Consider the following 18,637-nt stretch of genomic DNA (forward strand, 5'->3'; position numbering starts at 1 on the left):
AGGCACAAAGACAAAAGCAGGAGCTATCTATCTATGCCAATAATGATTGTCCAAATCAACCGCCCACTCACTCACTCAATTTTTATTTTATTTTGGGATAATAGAACCTTTGGCCCCTAAATTATTAGTGCAGTCTGATTTTCATCCTTGTGATATATGACTCAATATATTTAACCTTCAATTAATTAAAACATATATTTTTAGTCGTTTCATATATAAAATACGTTATATTTTAGTATTTATAAAATTATATTACCGTCAAATATAAAGTATTAATACAAATTTAAAAGAAATAAATGAGTGATGAAATAGTTAATAATTATGATAAATTTGTGAATATTCAGAAGTAAAGAGATTAAAAGTGCACAATTCAGTTAATTAAAAATTTAATATGCTTAGTCAAATAAACTAGGGACTAAAAGAAGAATTAACCAATAATTCAGGGACCAAAAGTGCTATTACCCTTTTATTTTTATTGGATATAAAAGTCAAGAAACTAATTTGGAATCTTTCTAATAAATAAAACACACATAGCCACCTATATTTAGAGATCCCTTCTTTTCTTTACTTTCTCTGTTCATCTGCCAGCTTTGGATTTGCCAGTTTGGTACTTAGATTCTTGAGTTCAGCTTCTTTAAGGTCCATTTCTTATCTTTTATAAATTCCCACTTGGATTCTTGAGTTATCTGCCTTTTCTCTTCTTGTCTTAGCTAAGTCTTTCTTTCTTGAACTTGTGCTTGTTTGAGTAATTTGCTTTAACTGAACTTCGGTTGTTTCTAATTCTTGGAAATGTTGCTCCTTTTTTTTTTTTTTTTTTTTTTGGTTTTAGTTTTAGTTTGTTGGTTTTGTGTAGATTTGATTTAATGGCTCTCTTCATTCTTTGGAACTCTAGGAAAACAATTATTGGTGTATGGGACCTACTTCATTGGAACTGCATTGTTGTTAGAAGAGAAAGTAATTTTTTTTTTATGTGGTGCTGATGGTGGTGGGTGGGTGCAATTAATGAAATAAAATTGGAAGGTAGAGTTGGCTATATTTGAGTTGTGGCCATTGTTTTTTGGGTTTTGCTTGGCATTTTGGTTGCACTTCCATATTTGTGTTTTATAGCTGTTAATGTTAGAGTTATCTAATAAATTTAGCAGCATCTTCATATGTTTCCTATGATTTGGTTGACTAGCTAACCTGCTCCTAGATATAGTTCCATTATAGATTGTAACTAAAGGAGGATGAAATTTGGATCATTAATTTGTATGAGAAAGGTGTGATCAAAAGTTTAGTACATGGTCCATAAGCTGTTAGAAAGGAAGGAAAAAGGATATAGTATTAAGAATAGAAGAGACTAGTTTTGACTCTTTTGATTCCAAAAGTGTCAAAACTATCATTTAAATCTTGGTTGAAACACATTTCCTCCGGCAGAGATCTTAATTGAACCGTTCTCTCTCCTTTCTTTAGGTTCATGATGTTTTCATGAATTATTTAGGGGTGAGCGACCATGCACTTTCCTGTTTTGATCTTTCAAATTTTAAAAACTGATGCATGTTAACAACATGGGAGAAGTGGTTTATGTCCTTTCGCGGACATCCGATAAAATTGGAATGAACCATGAGAGAAATGTTTCTTTTTTGGTTGTTTGTTAGCTTGTCTTTTATGTAAAACTTCATGATTACTGAGACATACAACCTGTTTGGGACTTGCAAGTTGCAACTGCGATTTTTCATTGCTATTGAGTATTGATATTTATATATATGGTTGGAAGTGAAGTTTGATCTTAACGGGAAGATTAACCTCCCAAACAGAATAAAGTTGAAGGAAGATTAGCAGAGTTCAGCAAATCTCAAAATAGGAAAGATTGTTTGTGAACAGACCTGATGTGTTGAGTTATTCTTCAAGATAATGGATGCATTAGAGCATGAAAGTTTCCCATAAACTATGAGATCCTTTTCTTTTATTCCAATTATTAAGGATGTGAAACTTATTTATCAGAAATATGAAGGTTAAGTTCCAGAAAAATTAAAATAATACTAATATTGCTAGGTGGTAATGATCGATGGAAAGTATAATCACGAAGAAACTATTAGCAGCATTTTCATTCCAATATCTTTCTAAAATGGGTGTGCAAATGTTGGAATCAAGCAAAGTTTTAATTTCATCTGGAAGTTTTTGTATTGGGTACAAATCTGTATTACTCTGGAGAGTTACATATGAGGACCAGCATGTCAAAAGGCAGAGAGAATGTTCACCTATGGGAGACATAACGAGCCAATACTTTCCAGAATCCAGATCTATGTAGATTATACATCAGAAAAAGTGTTGGCTCCCTTAGATTCTACATAGTTAAAATATTGGCTTAATACATGGTCAACTCCTCAGTCTTGCCTGTAAATTTCATTTCCAATTGAGCACATGAACACATGATAAACTGTTCCTCTTAGAGCACATTCGGTTCAAATTTTGGAAAGCATTTTGCGCGTGTTCTCAAGCATCTATTGGGTAGTTAAGTTAACCACATAAAACCTGTCATCTCCTTTAATTATATACATCAACCTCAACTGGGACAAGCCTGAGGTTTTACGGTTTATTTAGGTTAATGCGTAAAATTAAAGGATGTAGCATATTTAAGTGGTTAACTCATCTACGTAAAGGGCACGTGAGAACACACACAAAAGTTTCTTTTCAAAATTTGAACCGAAAGTGTCTAATCATGTGTTCAGGCGCTCAATTGGAACAAGTTGTTCGAGTGTCTAATTGAAATTCGCTGATAATTTTAAGGGGTTGTCGATGTATTAAGCCAACAATATTCATTGAATACTATGAACTCCAACAGCTTTCATGTCAAATATGATGTAAAAGAAGGAAAAAAGATTCTCTCTTTATATGGATCGAGCTTTGAAGCATTCTTTAAGGGGTTTCCACCTCTGATGAAGCTCTAATTCTGTGAGGTGCTGGTTATTGTTTAACAGATATCTTGAGTTCTGGGTGTCTTGGTAGTTTGCAGTGAAATTGCACAAAATCTATTTGATGAATCTTGTCTCGCTGAATGCTTCTCAACTTTAGCTACCTTGCTTGTCTTAGAATTCAAGAACACCTCGTGATAGAATGTTATGTTTCTGTGTTTGATCAAGATCTCAGTAGCTGCTTGGATTTAAAGATGGCATTATGTAAGTTTTATCATTTTCAAGAATTTGAAGGGCGCAAATTAGGTTAGCATCAAATAATCTTCTTGAGCATGACAATATTCTAAGTAAATGCAGCAATAGTCTCAATATTCTTCTGAACAGTAAAGATATTATCACATACTTAGGTCCTAAATCAGGATGGTATGACAGGTCTCTTGGGATGTATTTTCATGAGATCTTTATAGGATACGAATACAAACAGCTGGAAGCATTCTTTTCGAGGCTATATAGTCACACACCATTAGGGGAGGATGATAATCTTGATGTGGTTCATCATGAAATGCTTGATGGTAGGTCATTTTGCAGTCATTTGTTCATGGGAAGAGGTTCAAATTTATCCACGAAGTATTAATTTGTCTTAATATTTGCCCCTCCTTCTAACAGTTGTTCATTTTGGCTCTGATATTTGTCATAGCGGAGCCACGTAGACAAACGAAATATCCAAATATACCCCTAAACTGTCAAATTGGTTTTGATATACCCTGTGCAACAATTTGAAACATATCCTTGAACAATTGAAAAGGTCCAAACATACCCTTATGTGGCTTTCACCGTATAAACCAAATTAGACCAATTTTTCCCTGGTGGAGAACCGTTAGTGGGAGGGGTACATTTGAGATAAAAATAGCAGTGGGGGCTTTCATGGACCAAAAGGTAAACGAGGGGAAAATGTAAGACAAATCGCAAACTTTAGAGGTATATTTGGACCTTTTTCCTTTGTTCATTGAAGGTGAATCAAGACTCATATGGAGATCATTATGCAAATTTAGAGCACCAAGGAAGGCGGCAATTTTTATGTGGAATGCTATTTGGACAGCAGACAATATGCATTAGAAGATATATAACCTTTAAATGTTGTTGGTTCTGCAAGAAACATGGTTAGGATATTGGCCACCTTTTGCTACATTGTAGCTTCATTTCAGAGGTTTGTGCATTGATATGCTTGGTTCCATCCCAGAACAGCTGAAAGATGATGAATAGTTGGCAGGAAAAAAAAAAAAAGGCTGGGACGTAGCAGGAAGAGTGTAAGGAAAATGGAAGCCTTTGGTGTTATTTTGCATATGAAGATAGAAGAATATTTGAGGGGGTTGAGAGTTCAATGACATATTAAGTGTTCTCTTTTCTTTATCTTGCATTTATGACATATCAATGAATCACCAACTTGCATTGATGATTAGCTAGGGTTTTGGGAGGCTTAAAGCATACTTATAAATGCCAACGCCAACTTGGTGCAACATTTATAAATACTACTCCCTCCGTTCCAATTTATGTGAATGTTGATTGGGCACGGAGTTTAAGAATGAATGGAAGATTTTTAAACTTGTGGTCTAAAATAAGCCATAGATATTTGTGTGGCTATAAATTATCTCATTAAGAGTAAAATGAGAATTTTATTTGTGAGAAAGTAACAGTGAGTAAAATGGGAAATTTACTTTGACTTTCTTTGAATTGCATGCTCATTTCCTTGTAAAAATGTTCTAGTAGATCCTATTATTCCCTAAAGGATTTTAGGGTTGCGATGTTGCCCACTGATTCTTCCTTCTCTAATTTTGCTGGTTGGTTATTAGAAGATTGACCTTCTCTCCACAGTACTTCGAGTCTATTTATTCTACATCAATGTGATGCCTTTGGAGACTTTGTCTCTTGTATCTTGATTTGATGTTTATCTTCTTCATGCTTTATGACTATTTGTTATCAAGAGTTCATATTGTTGTTATATTATCATTACACTCTAACGTGAAACGTCTAAAATTTTTATGCTTTCCATGACAACTAGAATTCTTGCTGTTCTTAAAGTGCTGTGTCATTATAGGAGAAGTCCTTAATGCCAAATTTTGTATGTTAAAGTGGGAGTCAAATGCTTAGGTTTGTTTAAAACAACTGAAATGATGAGCATTTCAACTTTTATAACTGGTAAATTTTTAGTTTTCATTTAAATTTATTAGATACTATTTTATTTCCGGAATCATATCGACTAAATTTGTAAAGTGAAGTGCTGTGAAATATGCTGCTCAACATAATGATTACAGACAAAATATTTGAAATATCAGAAATACCAGAGTCTGTTTTGATAGATTTATCAGACATAACATTGTCATTCTCGAAGTTTGTCCTCAAAAGTCTAACTGTATCAAATATATATGCATGGCAGAGTAAATATGAAGTTGTTGGTTCTCAATTTTATCTAGCGCTTATGCAGCCCCCACTCCAATTTTTTTTTTTTTTGATGGTGAGCTTTGTTATTTCTTACCACAGATGCACTGGATGTAGAAGGTTGAGACCATCATTTTCAAAAAAGACTTATGATTGGGCAGCAGAAAGGAATTTTTGGAACTGTGGTATTGATATAAAGTTGGTTTCTGTAGTTCAATTTATGGACAAAAATTAACATGCGGCCTGCATTATATATACCAAGATCTAGTGAAGTACAACATAGTAGCATGGCTGTCTCTGGTGCGACGCCTATGTCTTTACCCAGTTTGCCGAAATTGGAGGATAAATTTCCCAGATTGCCAGATTCTCTTCATGTTATCTCGGAGAAGGAGCTAAATACAAACCTAATTTCTCCACGGGCAATTTCATTGATGTCTAAGAGTGGAACAGTAGGGCATCTACTGTCGTCTACTTCTGGACCCCACAAAAATTTTCACTTCTCACCTACCTCTCCTCACGAAACTCGAATGCGTCATTATCCATTTATCTCAAGTGGGGGTTCTATGGCAGCCAGCCAAGCTTCAAATTCAAGTGTACATTCCACCTCATTAGATAATTATCCCTCGGGGAACAAAGAGAATTCAGTTCATGAGTTTCTTGCTTTTCCTACAAATGTTCCTGTTCAAAACGGCCAAGTGGAAAGCCTTGCCGGCGTCATGGCATCTGATGAGCACGCTAAGAGATCTGATTGGCAGGAGTGGGCTGATCAGCTAATTAACGATGATGACACTCTCGGTTCAAGCTGGAGCGATATCCTAGTAGATGTCAATTTTCCAGATCCTGAACCTAAGGTTTGTTTCTTATGCTTTACCCTATTTTATGAAGCTAGGAAAAGGAAGAGAACGGAAGGGAAACTAAAAGGAGAGAAGACTAAGGAGAAACTGGAAGAAGAAAATTATTACTATTTCTTTAGTTTGGGTAAAAAAACAAGAAAAGAAAGGAATTTGACTATGCTTTCTCAAGAATTTGATTTTGTGGGTCCAAGAGGAAAATGATTTTTTTCTTCTTTATTTCCTTCTGTCATTTTCTTGTCAAACCAAGCAAGAAACGGGAAAATTCACAACTTCCCTTCTTTGCTGTTACTTTCTCTATTACCGAAGAAAGCGTTAATGTTAACATTTACCCATTTGACGGGATGGTATTCCTTCACTTATGTTTCCAAGGCACAAATGATTATTACATCTTTCTTAGTAGTATTATGCTTATTGCTTTCCTTAAAGATTTCAATGCACATCTAGCATCATCAAAACATTTTTTGGGGGTTAAGTAAGTAAGTAGTTGTTTCATAACTTAAAATTGCATCCAGATTGTGTTGTAGTTACATTATTTACAGTAGAGCAAATTCAATGCAGACATCAATATCCCTGTAGAGAGCTAATAAATCTAACAGCTTATGTAACTCCAAAACATCATCCAGTTTACACCAAGCTGCAAGAAGTAGACTACATCCATATTTCCTTAATAACATAGTTCATTAACCTACATTCTTAATCCTGTTGTACGTGCTCTTGCTCCATTTGATTTCCTTGTTTTCTTTATTGTGTTGAATTCTGTACAAGCTGTTTTGACATCCACTTTCAACAAGCCAGGGCAGCCGAGTGCACTAAGCTCCTGCTATGCGCGGGGTCCGGGGAATGGAATTTTGTTCATGGATGAAACCATCCAACATAATTTTACTGTTAAATTTAAACTTATTTTGTATGTTGAAATGCTGAGTTATTGTTACACAGAATATGGTTTAGACTTTAAAGCAAGAAAAACATGTGCTTCACTTTCTTTGAGTTCGTCTAGTGTGTTCTTTAGAAGGGCATTATCAACATGACCTCATATCTAAGCAGAGAAATGTGTTCTAGGAATCATTTCTGATTTTATGATATTAGTTTACAGTTTCTTCATGTTCTTAGTTAACATAAGTTTCTAATGTTCATATCAGTTGCTGGGAGTTTCTGAGATCCCTGCTAACCAGCTGCAACCTCCTCCTCCTACTTCATCTGGGCAAAGCTGCCCAGTTGGTAGCCCATCATCTGCCACATCTAAGCCTCGAATGCGGTGGACACCAGAGCTTCACGAAGTCTTCGTGGAAGCTGTAAATAAGCTTGGCGGAGGCGAAAGTGTGTAGCCTCTTCATTTTGAGATGTTGTTTTTCAGTAGTTAGAAGGATTTAAGGTTTCGAATGACATAACTATATCTTACTCACAGTTTTACTTTACAGAAGCTACGCCGAAGGCTGTCTTGAAGCTCATGAATGTGGAAGGCTTAACCATCTATCATGTTAAAAGCCACTTGCAGGTATGAACCACTCTATGTTGCGTGGACTCTCCAAAAATGTTGTTGCACCCGTGTCGGATTCTAATACACTATTTTTGGAGTATCCGACACGCACCCATCGGCATTTTTGAAGAGTCCGAGCAACATAGGAACCACTTACCGACTGTTCCCTTGCTGCAGAATCAGGTGACAATTTACTCACTTTATACAATTGTTTCAATTTCAGAAATATAGGACTGCCAGATACAAACCAGAACCCTCTGAAGGTAGAAGTTGCCTTATTAATTACTTGATAAGCTTTTCCATAAATCAGACATTTATTGCACCATATTTTACTGATTGTCTCAAATACCCAAAAACATCTTTCGTTGGGCATTGAGAATAAATTATCATACTTCAACTATCTGTTGGGGGAAAACAAGCACTAAGCAATACACGAGAAAGGTAGCAGCGGAATATATTGGCTAAATGCTCTCCAATCTATTTGAACCAAGAGGAGACCTGAAACACAAGCAAAAATAGGAACAATCAACAGCCAGCTATAACAATCAACAAATAAATATGGCAAGACAGCAATAAATCAAACAAGAGACACCAAATTTTTACGTGAAAAAACCTCTTCAATGTGAAGAGTAAAAAACCATGGGACGAAAGCTCCACTAAATCAGCAAGAGGGTCATAAAAGTTTTTCAAAATACCACAATATCAATGCCAAACAAGGAGCATCGATAAAACAACTGAAGAAAGGAGAGAAATATCCCAAAAACAAAGGTTCTATTACAGCAATATCTGAAGTTATAGCCCTCCAAATCCAATCTCCACCTTTCAAATCAAAGATCAAGATATAAGGAACACTCAGTTCAAATGTCTGCTCGATCCGACGGTGAATAATGCGCAAAACGCAATTTGAAAAGGCTGGTCGCACGGAATATTTCTGCAATCTTCTTCTCTCTTCTGTCTCAAAATTGCAGCTCTCTTTCTCTTTACAAATCTGAAAACCCTCAAAAAATCAGATTTTATAAGATCTATTTAGAGGGCCTCTGACATGGTGGCCTTATAAAAATGGGCGTGGTCCAAAGGGTACCTTTTTTATCCACATAGGAAGGAAATAAAGAGTTCAAAACCCAAGACTATCGTGGCATGTGATTCTAAAAGATATTTCATTGTAGTTACTATTGTGCTAGTAGTTCCTGCCTACCTGTCTTTATTCATGAGACAATGAAATGCATGAATGTTTATGTTTCATATGCTGATGCTGAGTAGATCTTTTTCATGGTTTCCAAGACTTCAACTATTGAAATTGAGGAATAAGACTGTCCCCTGCTTATTACAGGAACTTCAGAAAAGAAGCCAAATATCGTCACAGAGATGCCATCTCTGGACTTGAAAACGTAAGTCATTACTCTGCTGCTATTGAAACATATCACTAATTCATCAGTGATCTTGGATAACTGCTTATTTTGCTGCAATAAGCATAATGTTATACCCAGGAATTTGTTCTGTCGTTCGTACTGAGTATCTTTGTTTAAGACATGTCATTTTAGCTGCACCGACATTTGTCCCTCTGTCCATTTTTGGTAGTCTTAATATGACTATTGACTAGTCATGAAGCTTAGGATTAAAATTATAATGTTTACAAATTGTAAGAAGAATTTAGTCCAGAATACAGGTGAGGGTTATCTTTTACAACTTTGGTACTCCCTCCGGTTCACAAAGAGTGTCCACTTAGCCATTTGCACACCCCTTAAGAAAACACTAACTTCTAGTCAAAATAGGTAGTTGACTAAACTACCCCTAATTAAATAGGTATTAAGATTTGGTCAGTGAACACTTCATAAGGGCAAATTTGGAAAAATAAGGTCAATTATTTCTTGATTTGGTAAGTGGACACTATTTTTGAACAAAAAAATAAAGGCTAAGTGGATACACTTTTTGATCCGGAGAGAGTATTTTATATGGGAATTTTGTGCATGCCCCTGTCATTCGACACAAATATAAGGACTAATTTGTGTAACATAGGGAGACTTCCTTGGAAAGAGCACTTCCTTTTTTCAGTTAATTGTAACATATTGTTATTAATTTGGAATCTGATTACAGGACTATGGGGATAACAGAAGCACTGAAAATGCAGATGGAAGTTCAGAAACAGCTTCATGAACAACTTGAGGTATGTGAATGAATAAAGACCCCAACAGTATTCGTGCATCTATTCTTGCTTCTTGTTGCTCCTGATTTACTTCTAAATTGAAAATACAAGTTTCTGAAAATGAGGAGAGGGGCAGAATGTATTAGAATATTTGGCAGATGCTTCTTACTGGATCATCCCATATTATGATAAGAACAAACATTGGTAGTTTATATAATATGTGGATTATAAGCTTGTATAATTTAGCAGTCGAGTGTTTGTTGACCTATTAAAATATGAGATGTATGTATTTTGATAAAACACTGTTTGGCTTACGGTTAGATTAACTTTTCTTTCTTAAACATTGGCATGGAATTAAATCCCTCGCCTTCAAAGGAATATCTTGTCATTTGATTGGGCTGCATATCGGATTAACGATACACATATTAACATTACCCCTTGCTCCTCAATATTGAATAATAAAGGTATAGTATATTGTGAATAATGTATTGGTGTTTATGGTGTCTTATCTGGGTAGTGGACAATCTTCAGGTTTCCCTGTTTCAAAATTTTGGATCCCTGCAACTTTTACTGCCATTGTCTAAGATAAACCTTTTTAGCAACCATGCAGAATATCCTAGTTTTCTCAGTATTTTGGTGACACTTTGTTCTAAGTTTAAAGATTTACATTCTCCCTGTGCTGTTTCTTGAGAATTTATCAGAAACGTAGTTACTGGTGTATCTTTATTGTTTATGGTTGTACTTATCTTACATTTTTACATTTGGTGGAACAATTGATCATTCTAATAAGATACCTCTTTCCTCAGATCCAAAGAAAGCTACAACTGCGAATTGAAGAACAAGGGAAATACCTCCAAATGATGTTTGAGAAGACAAAAAACATGGGAAAAGAACTAAATGTATCATCATCAAAATCAGATGAACCTCCTTCACCATCCACCGGAATAAAGCATGCCCCTCCCGATGACAAATCAGATGCACCAGAGCAGGATCATCTCAGCGTTCGACTTGGTTCAAATGATGCTTCAAGCTCTGCAGATGATCTTACCGAGAATAAGAAATGAAAATCACCCGAAAGGAGAGCTTGTGAGAATCATGACTCAGATGGTAGAGACTTAAGTTTCCCCTAGCAAAACGTGCAAAATCGGAGGAAACATCCCCTTGGTGACCTTGACAGACACTTTGTAACCTTGTAGCGAGAATAGCTGTAATGTGGATTATGGTGCCTATGTTGTTGACAGACTTGTGAAAAAAAAAAAAAGATTTCTAGTATAATAAATAACCAGTATTTCAACCTCTTTGCATTTCCAAATAGGTGATGCATGCATCCACTTGCAATATCTATTAGAGTAGTTTTGATTCACAGTTATTGAAGCTACATGAAAGACCATTAATCTTTGCAAGATAGTAACAAAAAGGAGCTCTAGGGCTCTACTTTTGGTTTATATATAAGTGATGCTTTAGACAAAACTAGAGTTATAATATACAAGAGATAAGATATTAAACTCAAGAAATAAAATCTAGGAGGCGTTGATGATATGTGTGTATACGTAAACGGGTTGTTTGCTGTTGAAAATATTTTTGTTATCCATATCATACCATCCAAACATAGTTTTTTGAACTAAGATTAACTTTTTCGCATTTCAATGGTAGCATTTATCCCAAATAGCTAAAATTAAAAATATGAAACAACAAAGTAATATCCACGACTACCAGAAAGTCAATTCTATTCCACGTAGTTCCTCTTTCGTGGCCACTTTTTTCTAGCAAGGAACGGGAGATCTTTCTAATGTTGCACGAAGTCAATTTTTATTTCATCCAAAAAAGTTTTAACTTTTTCTCAATAATGTATTTGTCGTTTGATGCAATAGAGTTTCGCTAGAAAGGGCCATCTTTTATAAATATTTTTTTTGAGAAGGTAACATATGACCATCTTTTATAAATATCGATAACACTAAAATAAAACAGAAAAAAAACTCATTAGATAATAATCTATTGATTCTAAGTCATCTATGACAATTAACCAACAATTCAAGATGTTTTTTCTTGCGCATTTTTAATTAACCATGGTATGTTTATAACTCTAGTAGGTGAAGGTGACTTACTATTGGACCAAATTAATATAAATTTCTTAGAATCTTATAGCATATATATATATATATATATATATATATATATATATATATATATATATATATATATATATATATATATTTGCACTCTTGATCCGTAGTCGGGTTCTTTATCTTTCTATTCAATTTGATTTATAGTCTTTATTTTGATAAGTTCCAAGAATCTATTTCATATCATAAATAACTTATCTTTGTGTCACAAACCAAATTCATGAGTCTGTTATTACACCTCGTAAATTTTTGCGTCGCGTGTGTCGTAAGTAAAATAACGTAAGCGCGAAGAGGCCATGGAACTCCTATAAGGTTAAGGAAGACCTTTAACAAGTGTTAAGTAAGTATTTAAAGGTTCCGGGGTCAAGCGAATCGAAGGAATTAAGTTTGTTAAAAATCAGGAAACACCCGGCAGAATTTTGGACAGAATTTTGGTCCATCTCTAGGGAGGTATATCTTCTAGAATATGAGGAGTTATGGAACTCATAACCTATGTAAATTCAAGTTCCGAGAGTCTTCTTTCCAATGCAATTGACAGATCGCAAATCTGAGAAGTACGGAATAATGTACGGCCCGTACAAAAATGTACGTCCCATAAAAAAAAAGTACGTCCCGTACCTCATTTTCCAAAAGTTGGCAGAATGTTGGATTTTTGAGTGTCCAAATACGTGATAAAAGTACGGGACGTACATGGAAGTACGCCCATACATGGACGACGTACATTTGAGGCGGTGTAAATGTTTTTAAGTGTTTAACAAGGTCTTTTTTTTTTTTTTTTGGTTTTAAATTTCCAGAAGGCATGCCTTTTGGTTTTTCATTAATCAAAAGAGTCTTCTACATCAAAAAATAGAGAATAAAACTTGAACCATCTTGATGAGTAACTCACACAAGCAGGTTTTACACTATGATAATGCAAATAACTCCTATAGCTATATATCCTTCTAAGCATGCTGAATCTGTCACGACCCAGCTAGGGGCCGCGACGGGTACCCGGGGCTAGCCACCAAGCACCACTCGCTCTACTACTCATCTTACTCGCTCAAGGCCCCATTTATCAACTTTATACATGAATTATAGGAAAAACATATTTTAGGTAGAAATGTAAATGCTTTATATACACTTGCCTCTCGACCATCAAAATACTATATACATATAATAACATCTCGTGAGACCATCTAACCCACACTGCGTATCTACGAGCCTCTACTGACATACTATGCATATAGACGGAACAAGACTCCGTCGTGCCCAAAATGTACATATATACCAAAAGAGGAATCATAAGCACTTCCAAACAATGGAGTGCTCTCAATCAGCTGGCAACTACTAAGGATCTGGATCAAGCTCACCTCCCTGTCTACCTGTGGGCATGAACACAACGTCCAAAGAAAACGGACGTCAGTACGAATATTGTACTGAGTATGAGAGGCATAAACAATGAAGAAAAGCAATAATAATATAATGAGAACATCAATATGGAACATCTGGATCTGAATGACAATCATAAGAGAAGTAATGCATGCTATCTTACTCATACTCATCATCATATCATATATGCATAATATGTAAGCTGCCCGTCCATGTCGGAATGGTGTAATAATCAATAACATTAGCTCGCGTCCAGGCCTCCCGCGTCCGGGGTACCATCTCATGCCGCCCACTAGTGGTGTCTGCCCATGCCAACTGGCCATGGTGTATCGTATAGCTGCCCGCTTTCGCGGTGACTGCCCGGCCAACTAGGACCGGTGTGATGCAATCATGACATGCTCATCATAAAATACTTATAATAATATGCTTATCAAAATATACTTGTCATCGTACATGCATAAAGACTCTAGAACAACTGCATTCTATCGAGGTGACGTAAGGTCGGGAACCCTCGATTCCATTATGAACATATATGAACATTCTGCCTCACCTTGAAAGGATTAGTATATAAGGTGAGTGTATACAAGGAACAACATCATTTACTTTATAAGAACGTCATATCATATCTCTTGACTCATATAGCCATTCATGATCTTAGGCTCTTGGCTTTCCGGGATATAGGAGAATCATGGAAAGGGAGAAGAATCATATTATGGGATTCATGCCATAGAAAGAAAAGGACTAGCCTCACATACCTTTGTCGCTTAGTTAAGCTATTGCTCACTTGATCCCCTTCAATATCACGTTGCTACCTTCACTAATCGACTATAGGAACGCATCGTTATTTCTAGGAAAAATTGAGCAGCATTTCCTTTGTTTGTACTACTTTTCCCGTGTCCAATCTCAATTCCCAAACTTTCACAACAACACTCACAATATTGTAATCAACAATCGTCATTTATATACATTGAGAAAAATCCACCATTTTTCTCCAAATTTCCACATTCATGGGTTCTAGCTTATTATCATGTTTTCTCATACCACACACCCATTTCATGGTCTACAAGTCATTTATAACATCTTTATACTCACAACACATCAACATTCATGATTCAATCCCACTATCATTCAAGTATAACACTATTCACATTTTATGACCCATTTATTACACCCTCTCATAATCCAAGTGTTTCATCATATAAATACTTTAGTCATCATGGAAAAGTCATCAAACTTACCTTAGAGGTTGGTGGAACAAGCCTGGAGTGAAGCCTCTCCTCTTTCCCCAAAACCCTACTTCACCTCCTTTGGGATTCTCTTGGTTTGGATGAACTTCACTTGAGTTTCATAGACTTTGATTCATGAATTTGATGTTGTTGATATTAATTTCCCTTGGTCCTTCTTGTAGATGAAGTGTTTGGAGAATTCTCTAGAAAGCTCTTGAGTTGTGTAGATGAGAAAATGAAATAAAATGAGGCTTGGGTCCCTTTTAATAACTCAAAGTCTGATTTTTAATGATCAACAGTCGGGGTGTACAGTGGTCGTGAACCACAGTTTACGGGCCGTATACTGGTTTACGGTCCGTCCTTCATGGTCGTATTTAAGCATATAAAAAACAGAAGGGTTAGCTGTCATCATGGTGATTTACGATCGAGGTTTACGGGCCGTATTTCGATTTACAGTCCGTATTCTGGGTCGTGTTTTACCATTTCAACATTTAACAGAAAGTTGAGTTTCTTGGAGTGTTGGGGGACGATCGCACTTTACGGTCCGTAAATCACTTTACGGGCCGTATTGTGCTTTACGACCACTGGACTGAAATGAATTTCTGCAACTTTCTTATTTCCAAAAATTCATGAATTGTCATTCCCTACTTAGTAAAACACCGCACACTCATACCCTTCGTTGATCTATTCATTGTAGACTCACGGAAAATTTTCTGAGGTGTAACAGAATCTTCCTTGTTTTGATCCTCAATGATGGAATTTGTGGCTTGTCCATGTTTATAATCTTCCTTCCCATGGTTGGTAGCTCCTGAAAGCTATGAAACTCCAACAACTCATCATGTTGAAGAGCAATGTTTGCCAAGAAATCTGCTAATTGATTGCCTTCTCTGAAAACATGCTTGACGTCCATGTTCAGGTGCCTCATTCTGTGCTGCATCACCTCTACCCTCTCCACTAGCAGCAAGGTATTTTCCATACATCCTGAATAATGTTCTTCAATGTCAGTGAATCAGTTTCAACCTGAATATGCTGCAAATTGTTACAGTAACAATAATGAATAGCCTCTTGTATTGCTGCTGTCTCAGCTTCCATGTTGGTGGCTGTGCCTAGTTTCTTGGCCTGTGCATACACAAGATCCCCTCTATCATCTCTGATGCAAAATGCATATGCACTCAGTCCTGGAATTTCTTGAGAAGCTCCATCAGTATTGCATTTGAAGCCATGCTGTGGCAATTCCCATTCCACCTTATGGACATGAAGCCTTGGCTTATATTGTGTGAGCATCTCCACTATAGATGGCCAGTCTGGTGGAAGTCTCCTCATCCATGGATATTTCACTTGAACCAGCTAGTATATGGTCTGCTGAGCTTGATACACCATTTTGCTGTATGTAGTATTTCTGCCAGGCTTAATAGAATTTCTCCTTTTCCATATTTCCCATACTAGGATAGTAGGAATGGCTTGAAAGATGGTATGCAACTTGTGTGATGTAGGAGCTGTCCACCAAAATGTAATGACTTGCTGCAGGTGCAGCCCTTCTATGTTTAAACCTGCACAAGAAGCAAATTGTTTCCAAAGCTTAAAAGCTGTTGGAGATGTTAGAAATAAATGAGACATGGTCTCTTGCTTATGATCCTCACAACACCAGCATCTTGATACAAGATTGATATGCATCCTCTTAAGATTATCATCAGTAGCAATTCTTCCTTTCCAAAGTCTCCACAAGAAGAAACTGATCTTTATTGGCATGCCCTTCAACCATATGAATTTATACACTGATCTAGTTTCTTGTTTTTGCCTTACCTCTTCCCAGGCACTCTTAACAGAGAATTGACCATTGTTTCCCCCCATCCACCAGGCTTTATTATTATCAGCCTCCACCAAAGCAGGATTGATATTTTCCACAATGTAATCCACTGTTTCGCTTGACAAAACTGAGGTTAATTTCTGCCGATCCCATTCTCCATTCAGAATATATTCCTTAACTTCTGTCTCATCTTCCATATTATGCTCATTATCCACAAAAACCAATGCCCCTTGTCTTGTCCAGTTATCTAACCAGAAAGTAGATGTGCCTGTCTTGATCTGCCAACATATATTGTGCTCAATGTCTTCCCTTACAGTTACCATTTTCTTCCATGCATGAGATGCATCCCTGGCTTATGCAATAACAGGATGAAGTTTGTTAGCCATGAAAACACCCCATAATGACACTGATGTTCTAAATTTCCACCAGAGTTTTGCAAAAAGAGCTTTTGAGATATCATGTAGAGATCTGAAAGCAAGACCTCCCCCCTCCTTTGGTAAACACATCTTCTCCCATGCAACCCAATGTTTTCCTTTAACTCCTGTAGTATTACTCCAAAATAATTTGGCAAAAATCTTGTGCAGCTGCTCAATCACCCCTTTTAATGGATTCATAGCAGATAATAGATAAACTGGCATAGTCTGCAGAACATGTGCAATCAAAATATACCTTCCACCAAATGACAGTAGCCTGTTTTGCCATGACATTACTCTATTCATCACTTTTTTGATTAAACCTTCATAATACACTATTTTTCTTCTACCATAAAATACTGGACATCCCAAGTATGTAAATGGAAAAGTTCCTTTCCTCATCTTAGTCTTCCTTTTTACTCTACCAACAACACTTGTTGGGACCTTCTCATGCAAGTAGAAAGAGCTTTTGTCATTGTTTACCAGCTGACTTGACACTTTCTCATAAATTCTTAACACCTTCATCATCTTTCTTAAAGAAATAGGATCTGCTGAGCAAAATAAGATTGTGTCATCTGCATATGACAGATGATTTAACTGAGGACTCCACTTTGGCATACCATAGCCCTTGAATGCTGGATCATCATGCAAGTCATTCAAATTTCTGGTCAAAATCGCAGCAGCTATTATGAATAGTGTTGGGGATAGTGGATCACCTTGCTTCAAACCCCTTGATGACTTAAAAAAGCCATGAGTCTGCCCATTAATCAATACTGAGTACCAGTTATTAGATACCAATCTCCAAACCATATCTATGATAATTTCAGAGAAACCAAAATATCTAAGCAGTTTAGTTAAGTATATCCATGAAACTCTATCATAAGCTTTTGCCATGTTAAGCTTTACCACCACATTGTGTAGTTTGTTTCTCTTATTAATATCCCTGATGATCTCTTGGGCCAGTATTACATTCTCCACAATGCTCCTACCTTTAACAAAACTAGTCTGAGTGGTTGATATAATAGCAGGCAACAATGGAACAATTCTTTCATGCAGAACTCTAGAGATGATTTTATTAGCAAAACTGCTTAGACTAATAGGTCTCAGATCAACAAAGGTGTTTATATTCTCCTTTTTTGGAATCAAAACAAGATTTGTGTGAGTGATGCATCTTGGCAGTTCTTGACCACAAAATAAGGCCCTTACCATATTAGTTACATCTCTAACTATGATACTCCAACATGTTTGAAAGAAATGGCCTGAAAAACCATCTGGACCACCAGTACTATCCCCATTTAATCCAAACACTGCATTCTTGACTTCTTCATCACTAGGTAAAGCAGTCAAGTCCTCATTCTGTGCATTAGTGATCACCTTAGGAGTCTTCTTAAGCATCTCATAATCACCTGATGTTGCCTCTTGTCTGAACTGGCGTTGATAGAAAAAAACAGCTTCCTGACCAATCTCAGTATTTGTGTTTAACCAGTCCCCTTGACTATTTTGTATAGTATGAACTGCCAACTTCCTCCTTCTTCCTTTAACATAATTATGAAAAACTTGGTATTTCTGTCTCCATCCTTGAACCACCTCATGCCAGACTTTCGTTTCCAGTATTCCTCCTCCAAGCATAAATATCTATTAAGATCAGCCTGAGTTTTGTGCAAAGCTTCTCTATTCAGACTTGAGGGATTCAATTCAAACTGAAACTCCTTGACTTTGATTACATCCTCCATTGTGGATATCTGTTGGAAAATATTGCCATATGTTTCCCTACTCCATACTGCCAAGGCCTGCTTCACCTTTTTCATTTTAGCCTGCAACTCAATGAAAGGATTAGCTGCAAAATCCAACCACCAGTTGTTTTCCACCACTTCCATGAACTTTGGATGAGAAGTC

General features: G+C 36.3%; 1 protein-coding gene across 1 annotated transcript; it reads left to right on the top strand.

Annotated features, from left to right (window-relative positions):
* Nucleotides 1-514: 514 nt before the first annotated feature.
* On the top strand, nt 515-11,102 carry LOC132613522 (protein PHOSPHATE STARVATION RESPONSE 1-like). The gene is made up of 8 exons (XM_060327561.1): nt 515-639; nt 5,433-6,181; nt 7,324-7,501; nt 7,603-7,679; nt 7,885-7,924; nt 8,992-9,049; nt 9,756-9,825; nt 10,611-11,102. Exons 2-8 carry the CDS (start codon nt 5,567-5,569, stop codon nt 10,866-10,868), a joined length of 1,296 nt encoding a protein of 431 aa, XP_060183544.1. The 5' UTR covers nt 515-639; nt 5,433-5,566; the 3' UTR covers nt 10,869-11,102.
* The last annotated feature ends 7,535 nt before the right edge of the window (nt 11,103-18,637 follow it).

This window comes from Lycium barbarum, chromosome 10 (genome assembly GCF_019175385.1).
Source record: "Lycium barbarum isolate Lr01 chromosome 10, ASM1917538v2, whole genome shotgun sequence".
NCBI lineage: Eukaryota > Viridiplantae > Streptophyta > Magnoliopsida > Solanales > Solanaceae > Lycium > Lycium barbarum.

What these genes read in the sequence shown, in the direction of transcription:
- LOC132613522 (XM_060327561.1), top strand. Translation starts at nt 5,567, where the DNA reads ATGCGGCCTGCATTATATATACCAAGATCTAGTGAAGTACAACATAGT. An exon ending in ATGTTAAAAGCCACTTGCAG is followed by an intron (nt 7,680 to 7,884) that starts GTATGAACCACT and finishes TTTCAATTTCAG; the next exon opens with AAATATAGGACTGCCAGATA. An exon ending in CAAACCAGAACCCTCTGAAG is followed by an intron (nt 7,925 to 8,991) that starts GTAGAAGTTGCC and finishes TGCTTATTACAG; the next exon opens with GAACTTCAGAAAAGAAGCCA.